The 21,004-nt window shown below is 39.1% G+C and overlaps 1 protein-coding gene across 1 annotated transcript in view; it reads left to right on the plus strand.

Moving 5' to 3' along the window:
- rbm27 (RNA binding motif protein 27) overlaps nt 1–20,055 on the plus strand; it is an 87,923-nt gene extending 67,868 nt beyond the window's left edge. Inside the window, 4 exon segments of the mRNA XM_034178058.1 lie at nt 6,532–6,759; nt 8,739–8,822; nt 10,208–10,327; nt 17,927–20,055. Coding sequence (XP_034033949.1) covers nt 6,532–6,759; nt 8,739–8,822; nt 10,208–10,327; nt 17,927–18,028 — 534 coding nt within the window. The 3' untranslated portion in view covers nt 18,029–20,055.
- Nucleotides 20,056–21,004: the final 949 nt, after the last annotated feature.

Consider the following 21,004-nt stretch of genomic DNA (forward strand, 5'->3'; position numbering starts at 1 on the left):
TGAACGTCTATAAATGTACAAAACCCTCACATTTGGGATATACAGTGCATCCGGAAAATATTCATAGTGCTTCACTTTTACCACATCTTATGTTACAGCCTTATTCCAAAATGGAGTAAATTCATTTATTTTCCCTTCAAAAATCTACTCACAACACCCCATAATGACAACATGAAAAGTTTTTTTCTGACATTTTTGCAAATTTATTAAAAAAACTAAGAAATCACATGTACATTGTATTCACACTCTTTGCTCAGTACTTTGTTGATGCACCTTTGGCAGCAATTGCAGCCTCAAGTCTTCTTGAATATGATGCCAGAAGCTTGGCGCACCTATTTTTGGACAACTCAGATTGAGCATTCAGTTATTTTGATTTTGGCCATTATTTATAAATGCCAAAACCTTAAGTTTTAATTATTTTATTTGTTTAAATTGGAGCATGAAAACTGTCAAAGTGGTGCATAGTTTTTTACAGGTATTGTAATCCTACAGTGCACACAAATGCAGATAAGGTAGCAGTTTTTACTAACAAGAACCTGCTTAGCATGTTTTCCTTCTCCCTGTGGGTCCTAAATTAGTTGGATTTTAAATGATGCATGTTCCCCATCCATCCCAAGCCTCCTTCTGCACATTAAACTACAGCCACTTAAGCAAGCCCAGAGGAAAACCCACTGAGGGAGCCAAATCAGACACACGTCCTACACTGATGGAGCGCCGTCTTATTAAAGTTTAAGTTATGAGTCCTTGAAAGAAAATCGCAGAATGACGATTTGAGGGAAACTAAGAAACGACAAATTGGAGAGGGAGTGGTTATGAGGTTGTGGAGTGGTTACCGAGTGAAGCAGTGTAACTTTAAAAATGGAGTGACAGCTAAGGGAAGGGAGTGACTCAGGAGAGTCCAGAGATGAGGGTGTAGGAAAAGTTCAAAAACATGGCGCCGGTAACCGTCAGGCTCCAATGCTTAGTTCTAACAGGGTTGGTAAAGTTCTCAAAGACTGAAGAGATCAAAAGTGGTCACACCTGCACAGCCATGATGAACCACCAGAAAAGGCAAAACTGCTGTATTTCTCCTACAGTATTGTAGACTTAGCTGACCACCAGGCTCAGGCCTGAAACACACAGCAAGTTTCACGCTCACCAATCGCCTGTTTGATTTTTATTTAGCCATCAAGATGACAGATTAAACCTTGTACTCGTACACAGGCATCATGAGGACGCTATCTCAGACATGCATTACGTCGCATGCACCACGCTCCTCTAGAGAAGAGACCTGGTGTGTATTTTTCATGCTAAATAGACAGAAAAAGTGGCTTGTAGACAGTCATTTTGATATCATACCAGCAACATTAAATAATTAACCACCTTTACTGGACTTTCTCTGCCCGGAAAGAACTCACAACCATGAATGAATGAATAATCTTTTTTATTTAGATATTTCAGTGATGCAAAAAAGTTAAGACTGCTGGCCCGGTAACTTCTGCAGATGCTCCTCAACTCTTACATGGAGCTCTGTGACTCAGATATGACAAAAATGATCTAATAAGGACAATATTGATGGAGAGTCCATATGTACTGATATATGTTTTATAGGTTTAACTAGGTGCTGGCCGGTGCACAGTTGGTTCTGCTGAGTTTAAAAGAAAAATTGTTTTTCTGTTTTCTAAAGCAGCTGACTTTTGCACCCCACAATCATTTATGTCTTAAACACAGCTACATACAGTGAGGAAAATTCAGACCCCTCCATGATTTCTAAGTGGGAGAACATGCAAGACCCGCAGGTGTTCAAATACTTATTTTCCTCACTGTGTATTAGGGCCCCTTCACACATAGTACGAATAAGTACAACTCAGGGTGACTTGTGATGGAACAGCTCGTATGAGCTAACCACACAAACATCCAGCCGACGGGCAGACATGCACGATGCTGCTGCGACGGTGTCTTTTGACAGTGCGAGCAGCTGCATCACATCGCGCCACTGATGTGGAGAACGTTAAAATAAAAAACAGCTGTATAATTAGTGAATACCACTGGGTTAATATAAATAATACATAAAAGGGGACGTAATACAGAACCCTGCGGTTAAATTAAAACAAAAAAAGTCGCTCACAGGTTTCGAACCAGTAAGTTCTGATTACCAGATGGAAACATTACCACTGTGCTACCATCGCTGGCGTGTAAAAGGTGCAGGAAAATGCCTGAAATCAAGAAGGACATTGACGTATTTAAAAAACAAAAAACCATACACCATATCAAAACACCGCATTTTATTGAATCCCTCTTATCAAGCAGGCAATACAAGTATGAACTGTCTGTTCCTCTGTAGATGACCCTTGGTCACAGACATACAGTCATAAAATGACATGAATGAGAAGCAGGGCGCTGTCCACATCTGCTAGCGGCATGTCCAGTCAGCCCTGCGCACGTGTTCTGCCCAGCTTGTTATGATCTGATGGTCCGTTTCAATAGGGTAGTCTGTCATTGTGCACGGCGTGCGTGCTCTGGCTGCAGCGCAGTGCACCAGTGATATCTTTTCATGTATGTCCACGTGATCAAATCAATTTTATTTATATAGCACCAAATCACAACAAACAGTTGCCCTAAGGAGCTTTATATTGTAAGGCAAAAGCCATACAATAATTACAGAAAAACCCCAACGGTCAAAACGACCCCCTGTGAGCAAGCACTTGGCGACAGTGGGAAGGAAAAACTCCCTTTTAACAGGAAGAAACCTCCAGCAGAACCAGGCTCAGGGAGGGGCAGTCTTCTGCTGGGACTGGTTGAGGCTGAGGGGAGAGAATCAGGAAAAAGACATGCTGTGGAAGAGAGCAGAGATCAATCACTAATGATTAAATGCAGAGTGGTGCATACAGAGCAAAAACAGAAAGAAACACTCAGTGCATCATGGGAACCCCCCAGCAGTCTAAGTCTATAGCAGCATAACTAAAGGATGGTTCAGGGTCACCTGATCCAGCCCTAACTATAAGCTTTAGCAAAAAGGAAAGTTTTAAGCCTAATCTTAAAAGTAGAGAGGGTGTCTGTCTCCCTGATCCGAATTGGGAGCTGGTTCCACAAGAGAGGAGCCTGAAAGCTGAAGGCTCTGCCTCCCATTCTACTCTTAAAAACCCTAGGAACTACAAGTAAGGCTGCAGTCTGAGAGCGAAGCGCTCTATTGGGGTGATATGGTACTATGAGGTCCCTAAGATAAGATGGGACCTGATTATTCAAAACCTTATAAGTAAGAAGAAGAATTTTAAATTCTATTCTAGAATTAACAGGAATCCAATGAAGAGAGGCCAATATGGGTGAAATATGCTCTCTCCTTCTAGTCCCCGTCAGTACTCTAGCTGCAGCATTTTGAATTAACTGAAGGCTTTTCAAGGAACTTTTAGGACAACCTGATAATAATGAATTACAATAGTCCAGCCTAGAGGAAATAAATGCATGAATTAGTTTTTCAGCATCACTCTGAGACAAGACCGTTCTAATTTTAGAGATATTGCGCAAATGCAAAAAAGCAGTCCTACATATTTGCTTAATATGCACATTGAAGGACATATCCTGATAAAAAATGATTCCAAGATTTCTCACAGTATTACTGGAGGTCAGGGTAATGCCATCCAGAGTAAGGATCTGGTTAGACACCATGTTTCTAAGATTTGTGGGGCCAAGTACAGTAACTTCAGTTTTATCTGAATTTAAAAGCAGGAAATTAGAGGTCATCCATGTCTGTAAGACATTCCTGCAGTTTAACTAATTGGTGTGTGTCCTCTGGCTTCATGGATAGATAAAGCTGGGTATCATCTGCGTAACAATGAAAATTTAAGCAATGCTTTCTAATAATACTGTCTAAGGGAAGCATGTATAAAGTGAATAAAATTGGTCCTAGCACAGAACCTTGTGGAACTCCATAATTAACCTTAGTCTGTGAAGAAGACTCCCCATTTACATGAACAAATTGTAATCTATTAGATAAATATGATTCAAACCACTGCAGCGCAGTGCCTTTAATACCTATGGCATGCTCTAATCTCTGTAATAAAATTTTATGGTCAACAGTATCAAAAGCAGCACTGAGGTCTAACAGGACAAGCACAGAGATGAGTCCACTGTCTGAGGCCATAAGAAGATCATTTGTAACCTTCACTAATGCTGTTTCTGTACTATGATGAATTCTAAAACCTGACTCAAACTCTTCAAATAGACCATTCCTCTGCAGATGATCAGTTAGCTGTTTTACAACTACCCTTTCAAGAATTTTTGAGAGAAAAGGAAGGTTGGAGATTGGCCTATAATTAGCTAAGATAGCTGGGTCAAGTGATGGCTTTTTAAGTAATTGTTTAATTACTGCCACTTTAAAAGCCTGTGGTACATAGCCAACTAATAAAGATAGATTGATCATATTTAAGATCGAAGCATTAATTAATGGTAGGGGTCCTTGAGCAGCCTGTAGGAATGGGGTCTAATAGACATGTTGATGGTTTGGAGGAAGTAAGAGTGATGACAGCAAGGAGACATACGCAGACCACAGTGGGCAGTTGTTTGTCCATGTCCCTCAAAACACTGTACGTGTTCTCCAGCCATGACGTCCAAATCCACAGATTTCCACAGCTGCTCCTGTCAGTGGCCACACCAACGTGTTACTGTGTCTGTTTGCAAAGCCACACTCATGGGGCACATAGACAAATTTCACATCCAGCTCGACAGTGATTTTTTGCTGAATGTTATGTTAATAGTGCGAATGGCCACACATTTTCTAAGTGCCAAATGAGCAGTGTTAGATGTTAGTGTGTCAGCTGGAACTTGGCTGACACCTGCCACGAGAGGGTTTGATGAGGGTCTCACAGCACACACTTTATCTTTCAGCTGCTGGTGTGTGCAAATAGTTGTAGCAACAGATGTACAAGGCGTTGGAGGCAGCTACAATTTTACAGGTTTTGCATACGATTCCTGCTTCGTGTGCACTTCAAGCACAAGTCGAACAAATTCACACTATGTGTCTTCATCCTTGACCCAAATACATAAGCAAATGCCAGCTCGGGGGCCCTAAGACATGTGAAACTGTGGAAAAAGTAACTATATTATAATAGCCAAGTGGCCTTTGTGTGCGCATGCATGTGTATGGCTTCAGTCACGCAGAAACCTGGAAAAAGCTGACATTTGCTGTTTGGTATGCTTATGTATTTGGGTCAAGGATGAACACTGCAAAAATGGAAAGTTGATAGGACTAATATTTTTGGAGAAATTAGCAATTTTAGCTAACCAGTAACCATGCATAGTGGGAGTTCGTGTTTTGGGGTTTTAATTGTTTTTATTGTGGCTCGTTAGTTTAACAGTGTTGTTAGTGTTATTGATTTATTGTGGTTCGTTAGTTCAATTTGTTTAGTCAGTTTAGTGTCATGTTGCCATTATTATGAGTGAAAACAGTATTGCTTTTGAAGTCTTCCACCATCGTCTCTGTTTGCGCATGTGTACAAATTAAAAACGCCTGCTTGCAGCAGACTGCAGAAAAACACAATGCTCTGTGTGCGTGCGAGTGGGGACAGTTGATATTTGTTGTTTGGTTTGCTTATGTATTTTGGGTCAAGGATGAACAGCACCAAAACGGAACGTTGATAGGGCTAATGTCTTTTGGAGAAACTATGGATATTAGCTGACATTGCTAATTACATTCTGGACTCGCATGGCATTCCAGCAGGAGGCGGTGAATCATCTTTATACTAAAACTATGAGTACGTGCGTACATGATTTTATTTTGTAAGTACATATAATATAATTGTAAATACGTTAAAAATACATGAATGGCACAAGAACGTGAAAACACATACACTTAAAAATAGTATGTATATAACAAGAACCGAAACAATTTTTAAATACATTAAGACAGTAAATTAACATTTAAAAAATTACATAATTAACAGGAAATAAAAGGATTGTGCTCCTCTTCTAAAATTTGTTGGTTTAAGGTTCTAAAAATGTTCTGGACTCCCACATCATTCCAACTCATTATAGAAATTTTGCACAATTTATTACCACCCTTGAAAAATGACAGCTGCCTATTTTATAAACACTACTCAATCTAGAGCCCGTGGATCCCCAAGGGCAATGCGCTAGTAGTGTTTATGATAAAAATGAGGATGTCAATATTGTCATATTATTTACGTAGCACTGTCATAATGAATACATTTGTCCTCCCAAATGGCCACAGTGTACTCACAAACCTAAATGAGATTATTGCAGGTATTCAAATCCTAATAATTTGGAGTAATTATTTCCATGCTTGCACCAGGCTGCCTCTAGTGGGGCACAAGGCAGCAGAAGCGGTCTGCCTTTAACAATTTAAAACTTATTTTCATGTCATCATGTTGACATGGGGTTGCTGCATATATCTGATGTAAGCACTGCATCTTGCTGTATGATGTGATTCAATTTCATTCATATGTTTCTAAGTGCTTCTTAAGACAAATGTAAGTTTGTGCAACAACATCGTCAGTTTTGCCACACTGATAAATTTCCTAATCTTTGTTGTTATAGGCAACGCGGTTGGGTCTGATCCAGCCTCCAGGAGGCAGAGCTCGCGGACGAGGAAAGATTGTACCAGAGCTTGGGTCGATGCACGTCGGCCGTGGGAGATCCAAAAGCAGAGACATGACAACACGAGGAGGGACAGTAAATCGCATGGTGGTAGACCACAGACCTAGAGCCCTAGCCATACTTGGGGTCACTCAGGAAGAGAAGGAAGAGTTAAGGCCCCATTTTGTGGTGAGAAATGAATGACGTGAGCCTTCAGTAATACACAGTTTAAAATAAGCATTAGCAGAATACATTATTTGTTCTCAGTTGAACTCTGGACAAGCTCTGGTGATGCTAGCTCCAGGATAGCTAGACACACCTGCTGTTTTGGAAATGTTGTACTCCAGTAAAATGGGATTTTATAATAATGAATTGTATGAGGGTCATCTGAAGAGTTCAGCCTCCTATGTGATCATTTCAGTAACAAGCAAGATACTCGCATGAATCATCTATCTGCTGAAGCTTCGAACGTTCTCCATCAGGCATTCTTATTACTTTTCATTCATTTCCACCAACTCCGGGCAAGTTTTTGCATCCCCTCATTGAAGAGGGCATAAGATCTGAATTGTACAGACCTCAAAATTTGGTCCGTTGCAATGCATCCTGTCTTTGTCCGCACGCGTGTGTGGACAGACAAGCATCGTCATGCTGAAGAACTGAATCTTTTCTTCAAGCATGCACGCAGCATTTGCAGTGTGTCCAGTGTCCACATATCGGTCGCAGCTGGCTGTGTTGCCGCGTTCCAAAAATTTTGTTAGGGCTGTGCCATCACAGCTGCACTTAATGCCGTGCATCTTTGGCTGCATTATGGGGCGCCTTCTACAGGCCTGGTCATGCAGACCCATTGTGGCTGGATTTTCGACCTTCAAACTCCTTGCCCACCTCCTGACTGTACAGACATCTACACAGGTATTGTTGCCATAGACAGCACTCATTTGTCGATGAATGTCCATGGGTGCACAGCCCTCCATTGAGAGAAATTCAGTAGCAGTGTTATTTCTAATGAAGGTCCGTTTCCGTTGCTGAAGGCGATTCTGTGCATGCCTGAAATTGCAGGTGAAAACTGTTTGGTGTTGCGACCCTCGATAAGTAAAGGATTATTCTCTTAACAGTTTCATTTCAATATCTTGCTTGTTGTTGAAATAATTGTGTTGCAGGCAGAACTTTTCAGCTGAGCATTGAACAACATGAGGCTATCTGTATCAAGATGGCTTTTGCAAGGAGTTGGCACAGATGTCGCCATTGGAGTTCAGCAAAATTGAACTTGCCATAAAGTCTAAGCATATTATTCCTTGTAGAACCCACAGATGGCAGAGAATTGTATGAAAATGAATATAATGCTGGAAAATCAGAAGGTAAATTTAGTTTAACATTCAGCAGTTTCAGCCATTTTGCAGGGATGAAACAGCCCTCTCACACCTGACCTGGCCTAGTTTCCCTGGAATACAGACAACTGGATAACAGATTGAATTTTTGTGTTTTTTTTAATACAAGCAAATAAATAAATAAATCCGGGGGGTAGCATTTTGAGAACACAAATCAAGAGATACTTTTTAATAGATTGTGAATCCATCCCTTTTCTTTTCAAGTTAAAAACCTTTGCTTCCTGATCAAAATCTTTTGCAAGTCAAAAAGTTTTGGCTTGAAGTTGAACTGGACATAATGACGTCAGTCCTCTCTGTAACATGTGATGGTAGAGACTGGTGATAGTCACACTGTTGAGACGGTTGTAGTGAGTTAAGCCCCTAGACTGCCAGAGCTGAGCTGTCAAATCAATGTATTTTGGGTCTATTGTTTGAATTGGACATGTGCACTTTTTGTAATATAAAGTTGTCAAATTCTCTATTTTAGTCATATTTATAACACATAAGTTGACCATAAACCACGGGTATGGCGTCAGTTATCCTGTTTTTCAAGCCAAGTGAAATTTGTTGTGATTTGCCAGCAAATCCATCATGGGAAATACAGTTTTCTGCCTTCTTGGTTGGGTTTTTTCCTCTCTCTTCATTAATGGACCATATTCACTCCATACTAGATACATTGTGTGTTTAGTTAAGTTTATTCTGATTCTTACAGTGTGTCATTTGTATAATACTGTCTCAAGTAACTCAGGTTTTCTTGCACATTTAAACAGAAATTGATGGTTTTTTTTTATTATTTTATTTCAGAAATTTGGTGAGATTGAGGATCTCCGTGACCAAGATGCCAACAGTGTAGTCATGACATTTAAGACACGAAGTGAAGCAGAAAATGTAAGTCTCCCAAGGCCAAAACTCTGTTTTACCGGTAGAAAATATGTTTAAATGGATTATAATTATTTTTTTCTTGATCCAAGAGTTTCAGCCAACTTCAGACCAATTTTTAAATTGTCTTTTATTTCCAAGTTGCTGGAAAAAAAATGCCTCAGTTGCAGTCCTTTGTTGATTGATTAAGGTGTTACTGAAGTCTTTCAGTTTGGTTTTAAAGCACATGACAACGCTGACCCTGCAATTTTTAAAGTTTTAAATGACCTTTTATGTAGAACTGACTCAAGGGATTCTGCAGTTTTTTTGCTATTAGACCTCAGTGTTGCTTTTGATGCTGTGGATCATGGTATTCTTCTCTTTCATTTGGAGGATGTCTGGTTTCAAAGAACTGCTATACAAAAAATGAATGTTTATGAGTTCAATGGTACAAATATTTAATTCAGTGAAAGCTGGAACATACCATTCATCAAGGCGAAGCCAAGTTGAATGGTATGTTCCAGCTTTCACCGAATTAAATATTCGTACCATTGAAAGAATGTAAAAACATTCATTATTTTTATATAACGGCTAAAATAGATCGTTGTCATTTGATATTTTATTAATTTATAAACAACAGAAAAGGGAATTACATTTTAATGTTCCACTGTGACATGTAGTCCAGTGATGCTGTGCACTGACTTCGGACTTCCATTAAAAAAAAAAAGACTTTGTGTAGTTCCTCAGTCCAGACAAAAATCACATCAGGGATTCATGTGAACAGCTCTTCCTGCATCCAGACGGCTTACAGTGGAGTGGAGTGGAGTGGAGTGGAGTGGAGTGGAGTGGAGTGGAGTGGAGTGGAGTGGAGTGGAGTGGAGTGGAGTGGAGTGGAGTGGAGTGGAGTGTGTGTGTGTGATGCTCATATGGCCGAGGGTATTTTAGCATTGCATTCACACACACACACACACACACACACATATATATATATATATATATATATATATATATATATATATATATATATATATATATATATATATATATATATATATATATATATATATATATATATATATTTTAATCTAACATTTTATTACCCGAGTCCAAAATATGGCTATCGGGTATTGCGAAGGCCTTGTGTTTGTCTGTCTGTCTGTGCTCAGTATACATCCAGTCTTATTACTGCCAGAGTCTTCAAATTCACAGGGAACATTTTTGGGACACACATGTTGGACAAGTTCAAAGATGGCTGACCTTGATCTATTTTAAGAGGTCAAAAGGCCACATTCTCTTTCCTATTTTTATGCTCATATGAATGAGGGTATATTAGCATTGCATATTTGTATCTGTATAGCTCTTTGGTCAGCTTCTGTTGTTTTTAAAAGTGCTTATAAATACACTTAACATTTTAGGCAGCCAACCAGGGAGCGAAGTTCAAAGATCGTGTCCTTCAGATTTCTTGGTACAAGCCCAAGACTCCTTCTGATACAACAGAGCAGGAGGAGGACGAGGCTGAAGAGGAGGACAATACGGTATGGAAATCACACAGAGATTATACAGCAGCTAGTGCAACATGAGTCCATCAACAATGAAACTTGAAATTCAAAGTGTGCACTGTTTTCCATGTGTACTGTTCTGCAATACCTTCCCTGCAATTCACATGTAAGTCCTAAGAGAATCATACTCCTTTGAGTAAAGCTGCATTACTGTTGGTGAAATCCATAAAATATTTAACCATATTTTAAAGTTATAGTTTACTTTCCTCAAAATGGAGGGAATAAAAACATGTAATTCGTAAATTGTTAATGTGATATTTTTGCTGTAAATTAAACCTAAAAGTCTTGTCTACAAGCACATCTAGTTTCATTTAAAGTCCATTATGGTGGTGCACAGAGGCAGAATTACAAAAATTGTCACTATCCAAATACTTAATGGACCCGACTGTATATTGTGTCATGGCGATTTCTGTCTGTCTGTCACAAAAAGGGTATAAGCATTCTGAGCTCAACTCCGCTCACATTTTAGGAGGAATTTCATGAAACTTGGTACAAGTCCTTGTTATAGGTTGGTAATACCAGTGGTGGGCACAGCTAACCAAAAGGTTAGCTTTGATAATGGTTAATCCGCTAACTGAAAAGTTAACTTTTATAAAACTAAACCAATAAATCCCTAAAAAGTTTAGCGGAAGTTAGAGATAAAAGCTAAACCAATAATTTTGATTTCAGTACACGGCAGCTACTGAAACAATGATGAGTCAGCGCTTCTATCTCAGATCGGCCTTCTCTCAGCAAAAGAGACCTGGTGATCAGACAGAAAAGAGAGGAAAGAAAAATAAAAAGATAATTCTCTTCGCACAGTACAGACCTGCTGGTCATTTCACTGGAGTGTTGCACAAGCAGACAGTTTTGACTTACGGTTATAATTAGGGTTGAGCCAGCTACTCGTTTCAGACAAGTGTCCGATACAGATAAAGCATTTTTGATCCACACGAGCATGATACGAGTAAAACTCATCAATATCTGTGCTCATGGTGAAGGAAAATCCTGATTGGGTAACTGAGTGTCTTCACACTCTGTGGTTGGCCAGTCGCACACAGCTCCCGTCACTCCCTACACAGACATGTCTCTGCACCCAGACTAGGGTTTGCCTTTTAGAATAAATAGTTGTGTGCCTTAAGGGCACCAAAATCTGAAAAGTTTGGTGCCCCTCAGAAAAGTTCGGTACCAAACCTACCGCTATGCAGCATAGCAGCAAAGCACCTAGGGGGTCTGGGGGCATGCCCCCCACAAAATTTGGATATAAAAGGATGCAAATTGTGCATTCTGGTGATATCTGGGGCAGATTTGGGGTGAAATTATGGAAGAACAAAAAACGAAAGAGATCCGCACAGCCAGTTAGCTCCCAAACAAGCCTTTAATAACACACAAAGGTGACGTTTCGGGCCTCGCCCTTCATCAGACAGGATGAAATTATGGAAGGGAATTTTTGTGTTTTTGGAGTAATATTTTCTGAAATTTTGAAATTTTCTAACCTTGTCAGAAGCTGAGATGACCCCATGCCAATATGCACAGGCAGATTGGCATGGGGTCATCTCAGCTGCCGATGTTTTATTAAGCCCATTTACAATCATGGCTGCCATGAGTGTTGATTACACTTGTTGTGATTACAGAAAATCTATTAGCAGTCATCATGGTCATCTGCCATTCTCTGCAGCACTTCAAGGTGTTCTTCCTCAGAATCAGAATTAAGCTCAGAATCTAAGGCAGCTCTTCCCTCAAAAACTCTGTCATAATTGTGTTTATAAACCAGTCACCATTTGCTTTTATTATACATCTGTGTAGTTAATAAATAATAATCTTCACGGATGATTTGCTAGCGCGCGCACGTAGAGAAATAAAAATTTAAAAAAACTCTCCGCTGGCTGCTGTTCGCTCTTCCCTCAAAAACTCTGTCATAATTGTGTTTATAAACCTGTTACCATTTGCTTTTATTATACATCTGTGTAGTTAATAAATAAAATAATCTTCACGGATGATTTGCTTGCGCGCGCATGTAGAGAAATATAAAAACTCTCCGCTGGCTGCTGTTCGCTCTTCGCTCAAAAACGCTCCATTTGATCTGTAATAAAACGCGGCATTACAAACAGAGGAGAAGAACATTTTTTGATGACGTGTTGTGTATGTGTCGGTCTCAGAAAGTCAAATTCTGCGCAAATTTTGTCCAAATTTGATAGATTTCTGTACAGTTATGAAATAAAAAAGGTGGATTCCAGTCGGGAATGCAAGTCTAAAGAGTTGTGTGCCCGCCCCTAAAGTAGGGTGCCACGGGTTCCCGGGTAACCGATAAAATCGAACCCTGACCCAGACCTCACTCTCGCACAAACAGACAGGAACTGATCTCTCTGTGTTTGGCTTGACTCTACCTCATGTTGCTCTCTCAGTACTGCTTAGGTTTTCTTCATTTTGCCTCTATTTTGGTTTGTATGGTATTTAAAGTTACTTGGTGAACTTGTTTCGTAACATACGCTGTGCATTTGACAAGACAGAGCTGAAAACAGCTCATATTCTGTCGGTCACTGCCTTCACTCGGGTCAGGGTTTTGTTTTTTTTTTGTTTGTTTTTTTTGTTTGTTTGTTTTTTACCGCTTGTTTGCTCTTAGTTTGGCTGGTGAAATAAAGTCAGTTGGAAAACTTTGCTCTTACTGAATGCGGTGCTTTTGAGAAGAATACAGTGGACAAGCCTGACATACAACCCCTGGCAAAAATTATGGAATCACCGGCCTCGGAGGATGTTCATTCAGTTGTTTAGTTTTGTGTCATGTCTGTGATCTGCTTTTTTTCTACAAAATTAAAGTCATTTCAAATGGCTACTTTCTGGCTTTAAGAAACACTATAAGAAATCAAGAAAAAAAAATTGTGGCAGTCAGTAACGTTTACTTTTTTAGGCCAAGCAGAGGGAAAAAAATATGAACTCACTCAATTCTGAGGAATAAATTATGGAATCACCCTGTAAATTTTCATCCCAAAAACTAACACCTGCATCAAATCAGATCTGCTCATGAGTCTGCATCTATAAAAAGGAGTGATCACACCTTGGAGAGCTGTTGCACCAAGTGGACTGACATGAATCATGGCTCCAACACGAGAGATGTCAATTGAAACAAAGGAGAGGATTATCAAACTCTTAAAAGAGGGTAAATCATCACGCAATGTTGCAAAAGATGTTGGTTATTCACAGTTAGCTGTGTCTAAACTCTGGACCAAATACAAACATGGGAAGGTTGTTAAAGGCAAACATACTGGTAGACCAAGGAAGACATCAAAGCGTCAAGACAGCAAACTTAAAGCAATATGTCTCAAAAATCGAAAATGCACAACAAAACAAATGGGAGGAAAATGGAGTCAACGTCTGTGACCGAACTGTAAGAAACCGCCTAAAGGAAATGGGATTTACATACAGAAAAGCTAAACGAAAGCCATCATTAACACCTAAACAGAAAAAAACAAGGTTACAATGGGCTAAGGAAAAGCAATCGTGGACTGTGGATGACTGGATGAAAGTCATATTCAGTGATGAATCTCGAATCTACATTGGGCAAGGTGATGATGCTGGAACTTTTGTTTGGTGCCGTTCCAATGAGATTTATAAAGATGACTGCCTGAAGAGAACATGTAAATTTCCACAGTCATTGATGATATGGGGCTGCATGTCAGGTAAAGGCAGTGGGGAGATGGCTGTCATTACATCATCAATAAATGCACAAGTTTACGTTGATATTTTGGACACTTTTCTTATCCCATCAATTGAAAGGATGTTTGGGGATGATGAAATCATTTTTCAAGATGATAATGCATCTTGCCATAGAGCAAAAACTGAAAACATTCCTTGCAAAAAGACACATAGGGTCAATGTCATGGCCTGCAAATAGTCCGGATCTCAATCCAATTGAAAATTTTTGGTGGAAGTTGAAGAAAATGGTCCATGACAAGGCTCCAACCTGCAAAGCTGATCTGGCAACAGCAATCAGAGAAAGTTGGAGCCAGATTGATGAAGAGTACTGTTTCACTCATTAAGTCCATGCCTCAGAGACTGCAAGCTGTTATAAAAGCCAGAGGTGGTGCAACAAAATACTAGTGATGTGTTGGAGCATTCTTTTGTTTTTCATGATTCCATAATTTTTTCCTCAGAATTGAGTGATTCCATATTTTTTCCCTCTGCTTGGTCTAAAAAAGTAACTGTTACTGACTGCCACAATTTTTTTCCTGATTTCTTACAGTGTTTCTTAAAGCCAGAAAGTTGCCATTTGAAATGACTTTAGTTTTGTGTCATGTCTGTGATCTGCTTTTTTTCTACAAAATTAAACAACTGAATGGAACATCCTCAGAGGCCGGTGATTCCATAATTTTTGCCAGGGGTTGTATTATTTCCCTGTTTGCCATCACTGGATGTTTGCATGAATCACCAAGTTCACATAGATCATTAAAAAATAAATAGTCTTAGAACGACCACTCTCTCTCCCTCTCACTCAGTCACACACACATGCACAGACACCTTAACATTGTTTACCTTTGTGTGGGGAAAATTGCCAAAGAATGTTAGGTAGTAAAATAAATAATAGAAAAAAAATCACAGTTTGATCAGAAAATTTTATTAAATTATAATAAAACAGAAAGTTGTGTTGAGTTTGACAACTCTTGTTCATTCATACTTAGTAGTTCAGAATTTCCTACTACATTGAATGTCAGTTCTGAGGCTGTTCTGTTATTCATTCATACACTTAAGAATATTCATGTTCTGAGTTTATAAAAAACTTGTTCTGTAAAATAGTTCCTTTACTATTGTGATCAAAAACATTGAATCTCAATTTTGAGGCTGCTCTGTAAATATTCATTCATACACTTAAGAATATTCATGTTCTGAGTTCATGAAAAACTTGTTCTGTAAACAGTTCTCTTACTTTTGTCATCAAAATCATTGATTTGAATCTCAGATTTGAGGCTGTTCTGTAAATAGTTTTCAAATAAACAAATATACTGTAGCAACTACTGATCAGTCCATATCAATTTCAGGCTTAAAAAGTGAAAATATCAGCTATATGTTTTAGTTTTAAAGTAATGTACTAATTTTGAAGGTTTTAGCGTTTAGACACACATGCCACATTGCGTTATGGTTGCATTAGTTTCCTGACATCAGTGATTGGCTGGTATGGGTATAGCACACAGTTACTGAAACGTGTGGTGGGTTTTACAAATAAATCTGTATTTGTAAATATGTCATTTTTTTTCATTTGTAAAAAAAAAAGGGGGGGGTTGAAAACTGAAAATTCTGTTTAAATCCATCACTTTTATGTGTCTTACCATCTTTATGCTGATGATATTCAGCTGTACTTTTCCTTTAAGGAGTCAGAGTTACATAAACTGTCTGAGCTAATGGATTGTCTTGCAAGTGTGAAGTCCTGGCTCACTAAAAACTCTCTTCAGTTGAATTGTAAAAAGTCTGAGACTCTGATTATTGCTCCAGAGCAGAAAATTCCTTTGATTGTGAACCATGGTTCACAATCAGTTCTCTGGGCTCCTCTGTTCAGTTGAGCATCAGAAGTCTTGGTGTTTGGTTTGATCAGTCATTGTCTCTTGATAGCCATTCTAGACTGGTCAAAAACTGTTTTTTACCACTTGAGAAATATTGCCAAGTTGAGGCCAATTCTGTCTAACTCTGATCTGGAAGTTGTGATTCATGCTTTTATTTCTTCTTGTTTAGATTATTGCACCTCGCTTTTTACTTGTTTTAATAAATCTGCCTTAAATCATCTTCAAATGGTCCAAAATGCTGCAGCAAGACTTTTAACAAGATCTAGCAGATGGACTCCTATTACCCCCATTTTATCCTCCCTGCACTGGCTTCCTATCAAATTTCGTATCGATTTTAAAATTTTGGTTTTGACTTTTAGAGCCTTGCATGGTCAGGCCCCCAAATATGTGTTGGATATGTTGAGCCCCTACATCTCTAGTGGCTCCCTTCGGTCCTCGGAGCAGAACCTCCTCACGGTTCCGAGAACCTGCTTTAAAACCAGAGGAGATTTATCCTTTCAAGTTGTGGCTCCTAAACTTTGGAATAATCTGTCCCTTCGTGCGATCATCTCTGTGGATTCTTTTAAAATGCAGCTAAAGACATTTTTGTTTACTCAAGGTTTTAGTTGATTGTTCTCTTAATCACTGTTTTTTTTTTTTGTTTTTTTTTTACATGGTTGTGTATTTTGTTTACCTTTTGTGAAGCACTTTGTGATTTTTATCTGTGAAAAGTGCTATATAGTTTCTTCTTCTTCTTCTACTTTAGCGAATGTGTGGCTGCTCACACTGCCATGAACACTGCCATCTCCTGGTAACTGTATTATACTGACCAGCCAGCTGCTGACGTCAAGAAACTAATGTACCCATAATGCAATGCGACGTGTGTCTAAACACTAAAACTTTCAAAATTTGTGCGTTACTTTAAAACTAAAACATATAGTTGATATTTTCACTTTGTAAAATGACAGACGTGATGTTATTTTCAATAACTTGTCAGCAATTAGTTTGTTTAAAATTATAACCATAAGTCAAAACTGTCTGCCCGTGCAAGACTCCAGTGAAATGAACGACAGGTCTGTATAGTGTGAAGAGAAAATGTCTTTTTATTTTTTCTTCAATCCCTCTTTCTTTCTCTCTGCACAGTAAAATCATTCATTCGTTCACCTTCTACCGCTTAGTCCAATTAAGGGTCGCGGGGGGCTGGAGCCTATCCCAGCAGTCATAGGGCGCAAGGCGGGGTACACCCAGGACAGGACGCCAGTCTGTCGCAGGGACAGTAAAATCACCAGTGTTAAATTAACACTGACAGTGAACATATAGTCCCACTCTGACCAGAGTAGGACCATATGTACACTGGTAGTGCTAATTTAACACTGTCAGTGTTCATTTTACACTGGTGATTTTACTGTGTGGTAGCCAGCTCTCCTCTGCCTGCAGAGGATAGAGCTCTACCATTCATGGCTGTCTGTCTGCTACAAAACATGCAACAGACAAGCACTAAAATCTTTGATTCAGCCTTTACAAATGTTTTTAACTGTTAAACTGTATTCACTATGCCGTGAAAACACGTTCGCGGTCTAAAAGTTATCAGAATTAAATTTATCGGAAGCTAATTGGTCTGCTGATGGTTTTCAAAGTTATCTGGAAAGCTAATCTGCTAATGAAAATGTTAGCTTCTGTAATGAGCGGTTAGTGAATTAGCAGAACTGGGCCCACCACTGGGCAATGCATATATCATCACATAGTTTGAGTTTTTCATTTCGGCCAATTTTACCAGAGTTGTGGCTCTTGATTGACAAATCTAGAATCTGTCAGTTTCCTGAGTGGGTGCCTTCATTCTGAAATCCACTCCTCTCACAGTTTTGGTAGGAATTTTGGGAAATTTGGTACAATTCCTTGTTCTAGGTTGGTAATACGCATATTGTAATATTGTACAAGATTGACACATTTTGACAGAGTTATGACCCTTGATTAACAAACCTAGAAACTGCCAGTTTGAGTTGGTGTGTCCATTCTGAAATCAACTATCACATACCTTGAAAACATTTTCCTTCCTCTCCCACAGAATGAAGCTCACCCTTATCTGCCTGGTGCAGAGGAAGAGGAGGAGGAAGAAGAGGACGATGATGAAGACGATGAAAATGAGAGCCGATCTTGGAGGCGATGAAGTTTTTTTTTTTTTCAACATGTTTTATGTTTTCCAGTCTGCAGATTCCACACTGATTGGGTGGAGCATTTCATTTTTCCCTCTCCCCCAGTATTTTGAAACTAATTTCGATCAATATTACAAAGATGAAAAAAAACTTGTATGTTGTACATAAACAGAGGTTTAGAGGGCCAGTAAGTTTTGTAACCCTCGTCTCAATAAACTAATTTAATGTCTCAAGTTTTGTTGAGAAAGATAATTACGTTCTTCTATAGATAGAAAATCAGTGTAAGTTTGAGTGTGCTTACAGATAATAGTAATTCACAGCGTTTGTGTCTGCTGTGAATAGGTATTTTTATACATACTGTATTTCAGCGCTTTTTCATCACCAGTTTTGAAATGTTTTGTCCTCAATTCAGCTCACTCTTCTCTGTTGCTGCCAGAGACTTTTTCCCCCCTCTTCACCAATGGCCTGTCACATACACGTACAATTGGTTCTGACAGTTGACACAATGTGATGTGATTTAATTTCAGTTTGTAAATGATTCACATGCTTCATTTGCCACCGTGCTGGCATGATAACATCTAGTTTAACCGAGCAGCTTACACATGGCACCAAATTGCAGGTGTAGAAAGCCAGCAGTGCAATAAGAGAACCCAGAAGTTTACACCACACGTGGGCCACATTTCGCGCGCTTGTGTTTGGTTTACACCTTGTGTAAATAGAAATACTTCCATTTTTCTAATACCATTTTCCACTTGTTTTATTGTCACCGAAACATTGTGGCAGGGCTCTGATCAGATTGCTGGCATCAGAAACGCCGTCTTGAGACAGGTGATTGAATGTAATAGTGAACCTTTTAATTTTAATATTTAATTTCTTCGCCTTACACAGTCAGCACATGGCTGAATTTTTACAAGATTTGTCATTTACTTTTGTAAATTGTGTAAATGGTAGAAAGAGGAATTTGTTTTGGTTTTTTTTTGTTGTTTTTTTGAATTTAACAATTCATTTTAAATTAATGACTAGACTGAGTTGAGAAGGTCAAGCAAGAGTGCAGTTTCTCTGCTTCAGAATTTTATGTTTAAAACCAATACTTATTTCACTTGGACTGAGTGGGACATTTGTTTGAAATGGACAGAGTTCCTCTCTGGGACTGTGTTGAATAAAATCCAGGACTCAGTCTCAATTGTGTTACTGCTGCTTTGCTTGTATGTGAAAACCAGCACAAGCACCATTTTTCAGTGTGAATATTTTACCACCAAATCATAGTTTTTTGTGTTGATTCTTTCATGTTTTATTTTAGAAGTTTGAAGGGATGCAATCCTTTGATCATACAGAAATGCACTCTACGTTCGCTAACATAGAAATCCACTACTGTTTGTACTGGACTTGCAGCACAATGAAGTGCTGCCTAAACCGATCACTGCAACGTGACCGATTTAATACGGCAACGGTTCACGGATAAATGTGTGAACTGCAGTGCTTCAAATATAGGTTTTGAAAGCCTCTCGACTCGTGCCCACTTGTTTTCACATCACTCCGCCTCCTGCTGATGACCTCACTTGACACACTCAAGCTTGGTTTTTTTTTTTTTTTTTTTTTCCCCCCCATCTTCAACAAAAAGTGAACTGTCTTTAATGTCATTGGTTTGAGTTTGTGCTTGTTTGTGAGGACAGTTTTTAAGGACACACTTTTATTGGTAGGGTTCTTCTGTAAGATGATCGGAGGATAGTCACGCCCTCCTTTTGTATCATATTCTGTATGCTACTATCCCACACTAGTGTAAAAAAATGTAAAATGTTTATCGGACAATAGCTCAGATTTGTTACTGTTTATATTTGCAGGATGTGGATGTATTTTCTTCATGTATTTTGTTTGGGGGGGGGGGGGGGGGGGGGTAATATACTAGCATGTTTGCTTTTGCCAATAAAGATGGAGGAATGAGGTGCTTGTGAAAGTCACCAAAAAAAAAAAAATGAAGAGGAAAAAAAAAAAATTTAATTTGATCTGGGCAAGAGGGAAAAAGTTAAATCTGAGTCGAAAATAAGAGCAAAAAAAAAAAAAATGTTGGCAAATTGGGGGTGAACAAGCAAAAGCATTCCACAAATTATTAACTTAAACTCTTGTGTGGTCTCCATTATTTGCATGCTTTGGCATCCCTTCACTGGTTTCCTGTCCCAGTGAGATCAGGTTTAAGTTTCTGCTACTAACCTGGACTGGCACCTCCCTACCGAGCTGACCTAATTAAACCTTACATACCGGCCCGGGCTTTACGTTCTCGGTGCAGGACTACTTTGTGTCCCTAAGGTGAATAAGAAGTCTGCGGTTCACAGAGCTTTCTTTTATTGTGCCCCTGTTTTGTGGAATGATCTCCCTGCATCAATAAAAGTCAGATTCTGTGGAGATTTTCAAGCCCAGTCTTAAAGACGCACTTATTTTCCCCCTCATATGGCTAGCATACTGGTACAGTTTTGTTTTACGCTTTTTACTCTTTTAATTCATTTATTAGTAATTGGAGCAGGCTGCGGCCTCAACTTGACCTAAATTCTGGGTCTATTAGTGAAGTTTAGGGCTAGTGGCTGGCGATCACCTTAGTACTTCTCTGTTTTTCTTGTTTAATGCTGGCAAATTATACAGTATTTTTTTTGCCTTTCTGATGCCTGATTCTGTTTTTTTTCCTCTCTTTAAGGTGCAGCTCCATCCAGAGATGGGAGTTGTATTTGTGTTGGCGATCCTCCTGTCCTGTGCGCCAGTGGCATTTCTTGTATATTCGTCCGTGAATTGTTCTGTAATTTATGTTTGTAGCATGGCCCAAGCAGAGGGTCACCCCTTTGAGTCTGGTCTGCTTGAGGTTTCTTCCTCAGGGAGTTTTTCCTTACCACTGTTGCTCTGGGGGTTGGTAAGGTTAGACCTTACCTGTGTGAAGCGCTTTGAGGCAACTCTGTTGTGATTTGGCACTATATAAATGAAAATAAATTTTAAAATTAAAGCTA

The sequence above is a fragment of the Thalassophryne amazonica genome, chromosome 9, assembly GCF_902500255.1.
Source record: "Thalassophryne amazonica chromosome 9, fThaAma1.1, whole genome shotgun sequence".
In the NCBI taxonomy this organism is placed as follows: domain Eukaryota; kingdom Metazoa; phylum Chordata; class Actinopteri; order Batrachoidiformes; family Batrachoididae; genus Thalassophryne; species Thalassophryne amazonica.